This window comes from Pristiophorus japonicus, chromosome 4 (genome assembly GCF_044704955.1).
Source record: "Pristiophorus japonicus isolate sPriJap1 chromosome 4, sPriJap1.hap1, whole genome shotgun sequence".
In the NCBI taxonomy this organism is placed as follows: Eukaryota; Metazoa; Chordata; class Chondrichthyes; family Pristiophoridae; genus Pristiophorus; species Pristiophorus japonicus.
Genome location: NC_091980.1, coordinates 268672657 through 268686412, shown reverse-complemented (window position 1 = coordinate 268686412; position 13756 = coordinate 268672657). Strand labels below are relative to the sequence as shown.

Genomic DNA, 13756 nt, shown 5'->3' with positions numbered 1-13756 from the left:
AAGTGCCTATTTTGTGTGTTCCTTTCCCTAATCTAGAACTCAACGAGGTGTTTCTCCAGTAGCTACAACTTGGGAGCGGGAAGGCTGCTGAGCTTCCATTGAGGACACTTCTTTGAGCAGCTCTTGGCCAGGTTGCAGACTGCAGCATGTCGGTGTGACCTGCAGCATTCTGGGCCGGCTGGCTGAGTGGCACCAGCAAGGTCACTTACAGAGTGTCTGGCAGGGACAAGCATGCTGTCCTCCTGAGAGAGAACAGCAAGTGCCTCTCCCATGAAGCCAAGGCCACTCTCCTGGGGCATGTCATGGAACTGCTTGGGCTCTGCTGGAGAACAGATCGCTGGAGTGGTGTAATGCCCTAGAAGCCCCTTTGAACAATGGCCCTCAAAGCCAAGATGTCAGCTATGTAAGCTTCCATGGCAGCTTTTTGTGTTGCAATCGACACAGTCAAATTTTTCATGAGACGTTCCATCATGGTGGGTTACATTGCATTGTTGATGGACCTGACCAGTCGGTCCATGTTGGACAGAATGGTTTTCATGCTCTATGCAAAGCCTTGTGCCAAGATGGTGCTGGACTCCTTCATGCTCCACGACACTGTGTGCAAGCTCTCCAGCAGGCTGCTTAGTGCACCAAGCATTTCCTGGTGTGTGCTCATTAGCCTTCTTTGGTAGCCTGGCCCATCGAAGTCTGAGTCTGGGTTCCCTGCAGCAGAACTAGTATACTACCTCGCATTCTTGCGATCTGGCATCTATCCCCATGCCATGGGCCCTGTGCACTTGTGTCCGGTGAGTCAACCCATGTAGATCCCGCCACAAAACTAAAGTCTGTGTGGCTGTGGGAGTCAGTTGCTGGTTGCAAGTGAGATCAAGTGTCGGTGCATCATCATGAACACTGCGCTGGACTTCCTCCACTAGCTGAGGAGCGACGACATTCTCAGGAGATTAAATAAAAGAGACAAGGGTTAGATTCTGTTGTGATGACAGGCTGCGTGAAAGAAGTGTGTTGAAAGTATCTTCAGTTTGTCATGAAGCGGCAAAGAGGATGAGATATAAATGTTCGGCATCTCCTCCAGTGTCGCCAGTGGCGATGACCTTCACTTCCCATGATTGCCAGGACAGTCTCTTCAAGGAGGACGAGGGTGTAGACTTGCTCTTCCTCATTCAGTGGCAGCCTGGTGTTGCATGCCACCTTCTCCTGCAAGAAGGAGGGAAGTGTGTTAGCGAGAGTCCTGTGAGATGTTTAGGGAATGTGGTTGGTGGGTCTGAAGTTTGTAATAGTGCTGTGTGTGAGGATGAGGTGAAGGTTAAGGAGAGACCTAATAGAGGTATTCAATATGATATGGGGTTTTGATAGAGCAAGTAGGGAGAAACTATTTCCTCTGGTAAGCAGGTCAGTAACCAGAGGTCATAGATTCAAAATAATTGGCAAAACAACTAGGGGAAATGAGGAGAAATGTCTTCACACAGAGGGTTGTTAAGATCTGGAATGCACTACCTGAAAGGGTACTGGAATCAGATTCCACAGGAACTATTAAAAGGCAATTGGACATGTACTTGAAGAGTACTAATTTGCAAGGTATAGGGAAAAAGCTGCGGTGTGGAACTAAATTGGACAGCTCTTTCAAAGGGCATGGTGGGCCGAATTCTATGATTATATAAGAATGTTTAACTGCAGCACGGTGCAGGGTAGTGGGGAGGGTAGTGTTGAGTGCTGTGGGTGTTGCAATTAATGAGGCTGTGAGTGGTGCAATGATGAGAAAGAATTTCAATAGTGTTCTTACCTTTACAATTTTTGTCAAATTATTAAATTTTTTCCTGCATCAGATGCCTGGAGGTTTTCCTGTCCACTGGGGGGAAAAAGGATTCCCACCTCCTCTCCACTTTCTCCACTAATGCAACCAGTGCTGCATCAGAAAACATCGCAGCCCGCTCTCTGCCTCGTTCAGCCATTTCCATTACAAATACTTGCAGCCAGAAACCACCTTCCCTCTAAAAGATGCTGGTTGCCTTTAAATAGTGTCCTGGCCTCCCAATATCGCTCCTCCAAGAGACATGCAGCCAATGAACAGTGCTGAAAGCGCTGGCTGCACGCAAATATAATTATAATAAGCAGGCAGCATGGATTTTGTGGTCCCTGCACAGGTCCCAATTAGTGTGGGTTATCCACACACTGCACCTTCCCCCCCCCCCCCCACCCCCCGCCATCCCACCTACGGGTACGTTTTCACACACAACTAAATTTCTGGTCCTCCGTCTTTTATCGGACTGCAAACTAACTGAAATGCAATCCATTCTTATTTTGGCATTGAGGCATTTCCTGTAAAGTATAGGAGGTAATGTCCAGTTTTGGTCTTTTGGTAAAGGGCAATATATTTTGATTGGGAAATTTTACAAGATTATGGTTGATACAATGCCTTTGAACTCTTTAAAATTAAAGGATTATCTTTTAGGGCGATCATATGGCTGATATATAAAGGTTGGCTTTCTGTACTTATCTGGAGAATTTGGCCTGCAATTATAGATGCATAAAAGGCCCCATTATAAGTTATAGGCTTCCCTTGCTTTGTGAGGAGGATAATTCTTAACACACAAGCTCTGAAATAGTTTTTATGGTTTCCTGGCTGAATGTGCAGTATACTCATTTTACTTAATTATTATATCAACAATTTTCACACATTTCTCAAATTGTATTTTCAGACAAATATATCAAGCGCCATAGAAGGGAGCTGGATGATGTGATTATAAGCTGATTAGGGACCAAAAAGGAGATATTCTTTTGGAGGCAGAGGGCATGGCTAAGGTACTAAATGAGTATTTTGCATCTATCTGCACTAGAGAAGAAGACTCTGCCAATGTAGCAGTAAACGAGGGGGTAATAGCGACATTGCATAGGATAAAAATAGATAAAGAGGAGTTACTGAAGAGATTGCCAGTCCTAAAAGTGGAAAAGTCACCCTTTGAATGGGATGCATCATAGGTTACTGAGGGAAGGAAGGGTGGAAATTGCAGAGGCTCTGGCTACAATCTTCCAATTCTCCTTAGACATGGTAGTGGTGCCAGAGGACTGCAAATGTTACACCCCTGTTTAAAAAAAGGGGAGAGGGATAAACCAGGCAAATACAGGCCAGTCAGTCTAACACTGGTGGTGAGGAAACTTTTAGAGACAATAATCTGAGACAAAATTAATTGGCATTTGGAAAAGTATGGGCTAATAAAAAGAAAGTCAGCAGGAATTTGTTAAATGCAAATTGTGTTTGACTAACTTGATCAAGTACACAAATCTTTGAAGGTGGCAGGAAAAGTTGAGAAGGCCGTTTAAAAACAGATAGAATCCTGGGCTTTATTAATAGAGGCATAGAGTACAAAAGTAATGAAGTTATGCTAAATCTTTTTAAAACACATTATGCCTCAGTTGGAAAAATATGTTTAATTCTAGTCACCACACTTTGGGAAGAATGTCAAGGCCTTGGAGAGCGTGCAAAAAAGATTTACTAGAATGGTACCAGGGATGCGGGACTTCAATCCCTGCTGAAGTTTGGATTCACCTTACTAAAATCTTGAATTTGCTGAGCAATAACAATAAGCACATAAGATTATTCCAGAGTTTTGGATTTCATTTATATTTCTTGCTTTTCCTGGCCATAAAATTATTCAAAGGCCATTTAGTATTTTTGAAATGCAATACCAATGTATTATGCACTTCATTACCTTTATCAACTGCAGATCTGGTGTCCACTTTTCGAGGTCTATATACAGAATTTGCGTTCGGGTAATTTATTCGTTCTACACGTTCTGAATCAAGGGCCTGAACACAGTGGCCAAGGAAGACTTTAGCAATGATGATCTGACCTAAAAGCAAAGTTAAATAATTTGGTTCAATTTAATACTTAATGTTCGATCAAGTTTGATATGGAAAGTGTATATCTAAAATAGCTTTAATATGGAGCAAGCAAAGAACAATCAGCCTGCCACGTCCCTCCAATTTCTTCCAACAGGTCATATATAATTGGCACTGTCAGGGATTCCAACCAATTTGTGCAATGTCCTGAGGGAGGTAAAGAATCACAGATAGAATGCAAATAAATAAATCAATCCACAACCTCTATAGATGAACCAATCTACTATAAAATTTATATTATTCAAACCCAATCAATTGCATTTCACAGATTACATTTCTAGAATCTCAATAGGGGGACAACCACTGAATTCCACTCATCTATAATAACCACATATGTTTATCTATTTAACATTCACTCAGTTTAGATATCCAGTTCATATATACACACATATTTATTTCCAATTCTTCTCCAACCCCTCTTGAATGCATGACTCTTTGCTGGGACACTGTTCCAGAAGTGCCCTCTTGTACTTTGCCCAAGTGTCACCCTTCATGTAAGAGCTTTGACACAAAGACATCAGACTATTATACCATTACTGAGCCAGATCTTCAGCCAACATCCATACAGCTGCACCTTCAACAGGGCCACTGGATACTGATCAGGAGCAAGAACACGGACCAATGTTTTCCCTTCTTAATCCAAGTGTACTGGGACCAATTGTAGATCTCCTACTGCCACATCAGGATTACGTTAGCTCAGCGTACACTGGGGATTAAAACTGAGACTTACCTAGGAACACAGGAACCACAGGAACAGGAGTAGGCCATTCAAACCCTTGCGCATGCTCTGCCATTCAATTAGATCATGGCACCTCAACTCCATTTTCCCACCTTTGCTCCATATCCCTGATACCTTTACCCAACAAAAATATATCTATCTCACCCTTGAAAATTGTGCTAGCATCCACAACCTTTTTGGGATCAACGTTCCAAATTTTTACTACTGTTTGTGTGAAAAAGTGCTTCCTGATTTAGTTTTTGAATAGCATAGCTCTAATTTTAAGATTGAGCCCCCTTGTTCTTGATTTCCCCACCAGAGGAAATAGCTTCTCTGCATCTACTCTATGAAATTATTTCAAAAGTTTTAAACACTTGGATCAGATCACCCCTCAATTTCTTATACTCAAGGGAATAGAAGCCAAGTTTATGCAACCTATCCTCGTAATTTAACCTTCTAATCCTCAGTATCCCTGGTGAATCTGCAGCCCAACTAAGGCCAATATATCCTTCCTGAGGTACAGTGCCTAAACTTGAACTCAGTACTCCAGATGGCATCTGGCCTTCTTCACGTCTTAAAATTCCAAATCAAAGATTACGGGGTAGAAATTGCGATGCCGAGATGCTTTTCCGGGGCCCAGAATGAACGCCATGAAATCCAATTCAGGAATGCGATTCAATGCGTCAGAAAGGGGAGCAATGCCATATTAGTTCGGGTGCTCAATAGGCATCCCCAGCAGCCGGCTGTAGCAGATGCAATCATCATTCAAATATTACAATCAGGATCCTGCCCCAGAATCATGGCCCTTTCTTGAATTTGATGTTCAAGCATGACTCAAATGTCATCTCCTTAACCTACCCAGCACATTAATGAGGGAACAGTCGGGAAGTAGCTTTCAGAAGTGGTATTTAAAGGGATCGTCACTTAAAAAAAAATTCATTCCAGGATGTGGCCGTCGTTGGCAAGGCCAGCATTCATTGCCCATCCCTAATTGCTCGAGAAGCCGCCTTTTTACACCGCGTGGTGAAGATACTCCCACAGTGCTGTTAGGGAGGGAGTTCCAGGATTTTGACCCAGCGTCAATGAAGGAACGGCAAGAGCATAGTGCTGACGGGAACAGTAGCATAGTGGTGACGGGAACAGTAGCATAGTGGTGACGGAAACAGTAGCATAGTGGTGATGGGAACGGTAGCATAGTGGTTAAGTATGGGACTTGTACTCCAGAGGCCTGGACTTGTGATCCAGAGATGTGGGTTCAAATCCCACCATGGAAGCTGTGGAATTCAAATTCAGTTCATTAAATTTTTTTAAATCTCAAATAAAAAGTCAGTGTCAGTAATGGTGACCATGAAATTATCGGATTGTTGTAAAAACCCATCTGGTTCACTAATGTCCTTTAGGGAAGGAAATCTGACATCCTTATCTGGTCTAGCCTATATGTGACTCCAGACTCACAGCAATGTGGTTGACTCTTAACTGCCCTCTGAAATGGCCCAGCAAGCCACTCAGTTGTAAGAAACTGTGACAAGAATAATAAAATTGGACGGACCACCCGGCATCAACCTCGGCACCAGCTACGGACACAACAACGCGCACGCAGCCCAATCGACCCTGCAAAGTCCTCCTCACCAACATCTGGGGACTTGTGCCAAAATTGGGAGAGCTGTCCCACAAACTCATCAAGTAACAGCTTGACATAGTCATACTCAGAGAATCATACCTTTCAGCCAATGTCCCAAACTCCTCCATCACCATCCCTGTGTATGTCCTGTCCCACCGGCAGGACAGACCCATCTGGGGTGGCAGCACAGTGGTATACAATCGGGAGGGAGTGGCCTTGGGAGTCCTCAACATTGACTCCGGACCCCATGAAGTCTCATGGCTTCAGGTCAAGCATGGGCAAAGAAACCTCCCGCTTATTACTACCTACCGCCCTCCCTCAGCTGATGAATCAGTACTCCTCCATGTTGAACATCACTTGGAAGAAGCATTGAGAGTAGTAAGGGCACAGAATGTACTCTGGGTGGGGGACTTCAATGTCCATTACCAAGAGTAGCTCAGAAGCACCACCACTGACCGAGCTGGCCGGGTCCTGAAGGACATAGCTGCCAGACTGGGCCTGCGACAGGTGGTGAAAGTACCAACATGAGGGATAAACCTAACATGACCTCATCCTCACCAATCTACCTGTTGCAGATGCATCTGTCCATGACAGCATTGGGAGCAGTGACCACCTGACTGTCATTGTGTAGACGATATCCTGTCTTCACACTGAGGACACCCTCCATTGTGTTATGTGGCATTATCACTGTACTAAATGGGATAGATTCAGAACAGTTCGAGCAGCTCAAAACTGGGCATCCATGAGGCGCTGTGGGCCATCAGCAGCAGCAGATTTGTATTCCACCACAATCTGTAACCTCATGGCTGGGCATATCCCTCACTCTGCAATTACCAACAAGCCAGGGGACCAAACCTGTTCAATGAGGAATGTAGAAGCGCATGCCAGGAGCAGCACCAGGCATATCTAAAAATGAAGTGCCAACCTGGGGAAGCTGCAACACAGGACTACGTGTATGCTAAAAAGCGGAAGCAGTATGCTGTAGACAGGACTAAGCGATCCTACAATACACAGATCAGATCAAAGTTCTACAGTCCTACCACATCCAGTCGTGAATGGTGATGGACCATTAAACAACTAACAGGAGGAGGAGGCTCCATGATTATCCCCATCCTCAATGATGGCAGAGCCCAGCACATGAGTGCAAAAGACAAGGCTGAAGCGTTTGCAACCATCTTCAGCCAGAGGTGCCGAATGGATAATCCATATCAGCTTCCTCCTAAGATTCCCACCATCACAAAAGCCAGTCTTCAGCCAATTCGATTCACTCCAAATGATATCAAGAAACGGCTGAACGCACTGGATACAGCAAAGGCAATAGGCCCAAAAACATCCCGGCTGTCGTCGTGAAGCCTTGTGCTCCAGAACTAGCCGCGCCTCTAGCCGAACTATTCCAGTACAGCTACAACACTGGCATCTATCCAACAATGTGGAAAACTGCCCAGGTATGTCCTGTCCACAAAAAGCAGGACAAATCCAATCTGAACAATTATCAGTCTGTTCTAAATCAGCAAAGTGATGGAAACATAGAAACATAGAAAATAGGTGCAGGAGTAGGCCATTCGGCCCTTCGAGCCTACACCGCCATTCAATATGATCATGGCTGATCATGCAACCTCAGTACTCCACCCCTGCCTTCTCTCCATACCCCCTGATCCCTTTAGCCGTAAGGGTCACATATAACTCCCTTTTGAATATGTCCAACGAACTGGACTCAACAACTTTCTGTGGCAGAGAATTCTACAGGTTCACAACTCTCTGGGTGAAAAGGTTTCTCCTCATCTCGGTCCTATATGGCTTACCCCTTTTCTTTAGACTGTGACCCCTGGTTCAGGACTTCCCCAACATTGGGAACATTCTACCTACATCTAACCGGTCCAGTCTCATCAGAATTTTATAAGTTTCTATGAGATCCCCTCTCATTCTTCTAAATTCCAGTGAGTATATGCCTAGCCGATCCAGTCTTTCCTCATATGTCAGTCCTGCCATCCCGGGAATCAGTCTGGTGAACCTTCGCTGCACTCCCTCAATAGCAAGAATGTCCTTCCTCAGATTAGGAGATCAAAATTGAACACAATACTCAAGATGTGGTCTCACCAAGGCCCTGTACAACTGCAGTAAGACCTCCCTGCTCCTATACGCAAAGCCCCTCGCTATGAAGGCCAGCATGCCATTTGCTTTCTTTACTGCCTGCTGTACCTGCATGCCTACCTTCAATGACTGATGTGCCATGACACCCAAGTCTCATCACACCTCCCCTTTTACTAATCTGTCACCATTCAGATAATAATCTGCCTTCCTGTTTTTGCAACCAAAGTGGATAACCTCACACTTACCCACATTATACTGCATCTGCCATGCATTTGCCCATTCACCTAACCTGTCCAAGTCCCCCTGCAGCCTCTTAGCATCCTCCTCGCAGCTCGCACTGCCACCCAGCTTAGTGTCATCTGCAAACTTGAAAATCTTATCTTCAATTCCTTCGTCTAAATCATTAATGTATATTGTAAATAGTTGCCGTCCCAGCACTGAACCCTGCGGCACCCCACTAGTCACTGCCTGCCATTCTGAAAAGGACACCTTTGTTCCCACTCTTTGCTTCCAGTCTGCCAACCAGTTCTCTATACACGTGAATACATTATCCCCAGTACCATGTGCCTTAATTTTGCACACTAATTTCTTGTGTGGGACCATGGCAAAAGCCTTTTGAAAGTCCAAATACATCACAGCTACTGGTTCTCCCTTATCCACTCTACTAGTTACATCTTTAAAAAACTCTAGAAGATTTGTCAAGCATGATTTCCCTTTCATAAATCCATGCCAACTTGGATCGATCCTGTCACTGCTTTCCAAATGAGCTGCTATTACATCTTTAATAATTGATTCCAGCATTTTCCCCACCACCGATGTCAGGCTAACCGGTCTATAATTCCCTGTTTTCTCTCTCCTTCCTTTTTTAAAAAGTGGGGTTACATTAGCTACCCTCCAATCCATAGGAACTGACAACCAGAGTCCATGGAATGTTGGAAAATGACCACCAATGCATCTACTATTTCTAGGGCCACTTCCTTAAGTACTCTGGGATGCAGACTATCAGGCCCTGGGGATTTATCGTCCTTCAGTCCCTTCAATTTCCCTAACACCATTTCCTGACTAATAAGAATTTCCCTCAGTTCCCCCTTCGCGCTAGATCCTCGGTCCCCTAGTATTTTCAGGTTATTCATGTCTTCCTTAGTGAAGACAGAACCAAAGTATTTGTTCAATTTCCTTGTTCCCCATTATGAATTCACCTGATTCTGACTGCAAGGGACCAACATTAGTCTTCACTAATCTGTTTCTCTTCATATATCAAGGGAGCTTTTGCAGTCAGTTTTTATATTCTCTGCAAGCTTACTCTCATACTCTATTTTCCCCCTCCTAATTAAATCCTTTGTCCTCCTCTGCTGAATTTTTAATTTCTCCCAGTCCTCAGGTTTGCTGCTTTTTCTGGCCAATTTATATGCCTCTTCCTTGGATTTAACACTTTCCCTAATTTCCCTTATTAGCTATGGTTGAGCCACCTTCCCTTTTTTATTCTTATGCCACACATATATATAATTTTTGTAGTTCATCCATGTGATCTTTAAATGTCTGCCATTGCCTATCCACCGTCAACCCTTTAAGTATAATTCACCAGTCTATCCTAGCCAATTCACATCTCATACCATCGAAGTTTCCTTTCTTTAAGTTCAGGACCCTAGTCTCTGAATTAACTGTGTCACTCTCCATCTTAATGATGAATTCTACCATATTATGATCACTCTTCCCCAAGGGGCCCCGCACGACCAGATTGCTAATTAATCCTCTCTCGTTACACAAGACCCAGTCTCGGATGGCCTGTTCTCTAGTTGGTTCCTCGACATATTGGTCTCGAAAACCATCCCTTATACACTCCAGGAAATCCTCCTCCAAAGTATTGCTACCAGTTTGGTAGCCCAATCAATATGTAGATTAAAGTCACGCATGATAATTCTGTACCCTTATTGCACACGTCCCTAATTTCCTGTTTGATGCCATCCCCAACCTCCCTACTACTGTTTGATGGTCTGTACACAACTGCCACTAACGTTTTCTGCCCTTTAGTGTTTCGCAGCTCTACCCATATAGATTCCACATCATCCACGCTAATGTCTTTCCTTATTATTGCGTTAATCTCCTCTTTAACCAGTAACGCTTCCCCCACCTCCTTTTCCTTCCTGTCTGTCCTTCCTGAATATTGAATACCCCTGGATGTTGAGTTCCCAGCCTTGGTTACTCTGGAGCCATGTCTCCGTAATCCCAATTACATCATACCCGTTAATAGCTTTCTGTGCAGTCAATTCATCCACTTTATTACGAATGCTCCTTGCATTGAGACTCAGAGCCTTCAGGCTTGTTTTTTAAACACTCTTTGTCCTTTTTGAATTATGTTGTAATGTGGCCCTTTTTGATTTTTGCCCTTGATTTCTCTGCCCTCCACTCTTGCTTTTCTCCTTCCTACCTTTTGCTTCTGTCCCTTTTTTACATCCCTCTGTCTCCTTGCATAGATTCCCATCCCCCTAACCTAACCCTAACCCTAACCCCTGCCATGGAAGATGTCGTCGACAGTGCTATCAAGCAGTACCTGCTCACCAATAAGATGCTCACTGATGCCCAGTTTGGGTACCGCCAGGACCATTTGCCTCCAGACTTCAATACAGCCTTGGTCCAAACATGGATAAAAGAGCTGAATTCCAGAGGTGGGGCAAGAGTGCTTGCCCTTGACAAGGCAACATTTGACAGCATGTAAAACTGAATTCAATGGGAATCAGTGGGGAAACTCCCACTGGCTTGAGTCATAACAAAGGAAGATGGTTGTGGTGGTTGGAGGTCAATCATCTCAGCCCCAGGACATCACTGCAGGAGTAGCTCAAGGCAGTGTCCTAGGCCCAACCATCTTCAGCTGCTTCATCAATGAGCTTCACCATCATAAGGTCAGAAGCGGGGATATTCGCTGATGACTGCACAGTGTTCAATGCCATTCGCAATTCCTCAGATAATGAACATAAGAACATAAGAAACAGGAGCAGGAGTAGGCCATTTAGACCCTCGAGCCTGTTCCGCCATTCAATAAGATCATGGCTGATCTGATATTGGCCTCAACTCCACTTCCCTGCCCGCTCCCCATAACCCTCGATTCCCTTATCATTCAAAAATCTGTCTATCTCCACCTTGAATATATTCAACGACCCAGCCTCCACAGCTCTCTGGGGTAGAGAATTCCAAAGATTCACGACCCTCAAGGAAGAAATTCCTCCTCATTTCTGTTTAAAATGGGCGACCCTGATGAGTTCATAATAAAGGATGAAACTGAGTACTGTGAACAATGAGCAAGTGTGACCTTAGCTCATTTAATAAGACTCCAGAGTGCCGGTACCTCGTGGGTGGCCTGCTTATATACCGTGCTCCCAAGATGCTGGGATCCCTTGGGATTCCAACAGGTAGGCCCTCTGGTGGTAGTGTGATACCGGCTGCAAGGGGTTAAATACATAACATCACTCCCTCGTAAAGTTAATAATACACTTATTTACAAGGTGCTTTTCACTCCCTTGTCGATCGTCTCGGTACAAATGCGGGTGTTAGTCAGTTGGTTAGTTCTTCACTGGGCTGCTGGGCAGCCGGCCTTGCCGGGCTGCTGGGAATGTTGAGTTTGGCTTCGAGGTCAACCATGATGTTGGTTGCCAATTATGTGTGTGTTGGAGGGTCAAAGTTGGTGGTGTCTTCTTCAGGTTGTTCATAGCTGTTGGTGAGCCGCAATTTGATTTGGTCCAAATATTTTCTGCACATTAGTCTATTGGCCAATTTGACCTGAAACACCGTACTCCTCTCTTTGGCTATGACCATGCCAGCGAGCCATTTGGGACCATTGAGTACAAACACAGGGTCATTGACTTCAATATCGCGTGACAAATTTGCGCAGTCATGGTACATGCTTTGTTGATGCCGCCTGCCCGCCACGTGATCATGGAGATCAGGATGGACAAGAGAGAGCCTTGTTTTGAGCACCCTTTTCATGAGCAGCTCGGCTGGGAGAACCCTGGTGAGTGAGTGGGGTCTGGTACGATAGCTGAGCAGCACTCGGGACAGTCGGGTCTGCAGGGAGCCTTCCAACATGCATTTCAAGCTTTGCTTGATGGTCTGAACTGCCCGTTGTGCCTGGACGTTGGATGCGGGCTTGAACGGGTCAGATGTGACGTGCTTGATCCCACTGCGGGTCATGAATTCCTTGAATTCAGCACTGGTGAAACACGGCCCATTATCGCTGACTAGGACCTTAGGCAGGCCATGCGTGGCAAACATGGCTCGTAGGTTCTCAATGGTGGCCGTGGACGTGCTTACAGACATTATTGCACATTCAATCCATTTTGAGTAAGCATCCATGACAACCAAGAACGTTTTGCCTAGAAATGGGCCCGCATAGTCCACGTGGATCCTCGACCACAGTTTGGAGAGCCACGAGCACAAATTTGGCGGTGCCTCTCTGGGTGCATTGCTCAGCTGAGAGCAAGTGTTGCACTGGCGCACGCAATGACTCTAAATCTGAGTCGATGCCGGGCCACCACATATGGGATCTGGCTAAGGCTTTCATCATTACAATGCCTGGGTGGGTGCTGTGCAGTTCACAAATGAACATATCTCTGCTTTTCTTGGGTAAGACCACGCCATTACCCCACAACAGACAGTCCGCCTGTAGGGACATTTCGTCTTTGCGCCTGTGGAATGGCTTAATCGTCTCCTGCATCTCCGCTGGGACACTGGACCAGCTCCCATGCAGGACACAGTTTTTTTTACCAAGGACAGTAAAGGATCCTGGCTGGTCCAGGTCCTGATCTGGCGGGCCATGACGGGTGACTTTTCGTTTTTGAATGCATCCATTACCACAAGCAAGTCCGCAGGCTGTGCCATTTCCAAGCCGATGGTGGGCAATGGTAGCCGACTGAGAGCATCAGCGCAGTTCTCTGTGCCTAGTCTGTGGCGGATTACAGATTGGCTGCCTTGGGTAGCGGGTACTGGTCCTGCAGCGAGAAACGGTTAATCCTTACTTGATAGTCCCCACAAATTCTGACTGTGCCGTCCTCTTTAAGTACCGGGACAATCGGACTGGCCCACTCATTGAATTCCACCGGCGCGATGATGCCTTCTCACTGCAGCCTGTCCAGCTCAATTTCCACTTTCTCACGCATCATATATGGTACCGCCCGTGCCTTGTGGTGGATGGGTCACGTAACGGGAACCAAATGGATCTGTACTTTCGCCCCCGAGAATCTTCCAATGCCTGGCTTGAACAACGATGGAAACCTGCTCAGAACCTGGGCACATGAGGCGTCGTCGACGGACAAAAGCGCTCGGATGTCGTCCCCGTTCCAGCAGATCTTTCCCAGCCAGCTTCTGCCAAACAGTGTGGGGCCTGGCACGATCCACAGCGGGAGTTTGTGTACTGCTCCATCATAGGACTTCTGCAC

General features: G+C 45.6%; 1 protein-coding gene across 5 annotated transcripts in view; it reads right to left on the bottom strand.

Annotated features, from left to right (window-relative positions):
• Positions 1–13756, bottom strand: part of lrrc9 (leucine rich repeat containing 9) — a 302164-nt gene that overhangs the window by 160089 nt on the left and 128319 nt on the right. For all 5 annotated transcript variants that reach the window (XM_070877538.1, XM_070877541.1, XM_070877539.1 and 2 more), the window contains one exon: positions 3708–3848. In XM_070877538.1, coding sequence (XP_070733639.1) covers positions 3708–3848 — 141 coding nt within the window. The remainder of the gene's footprint in view (positions 1–3707; positions 3849–13756) is intronic.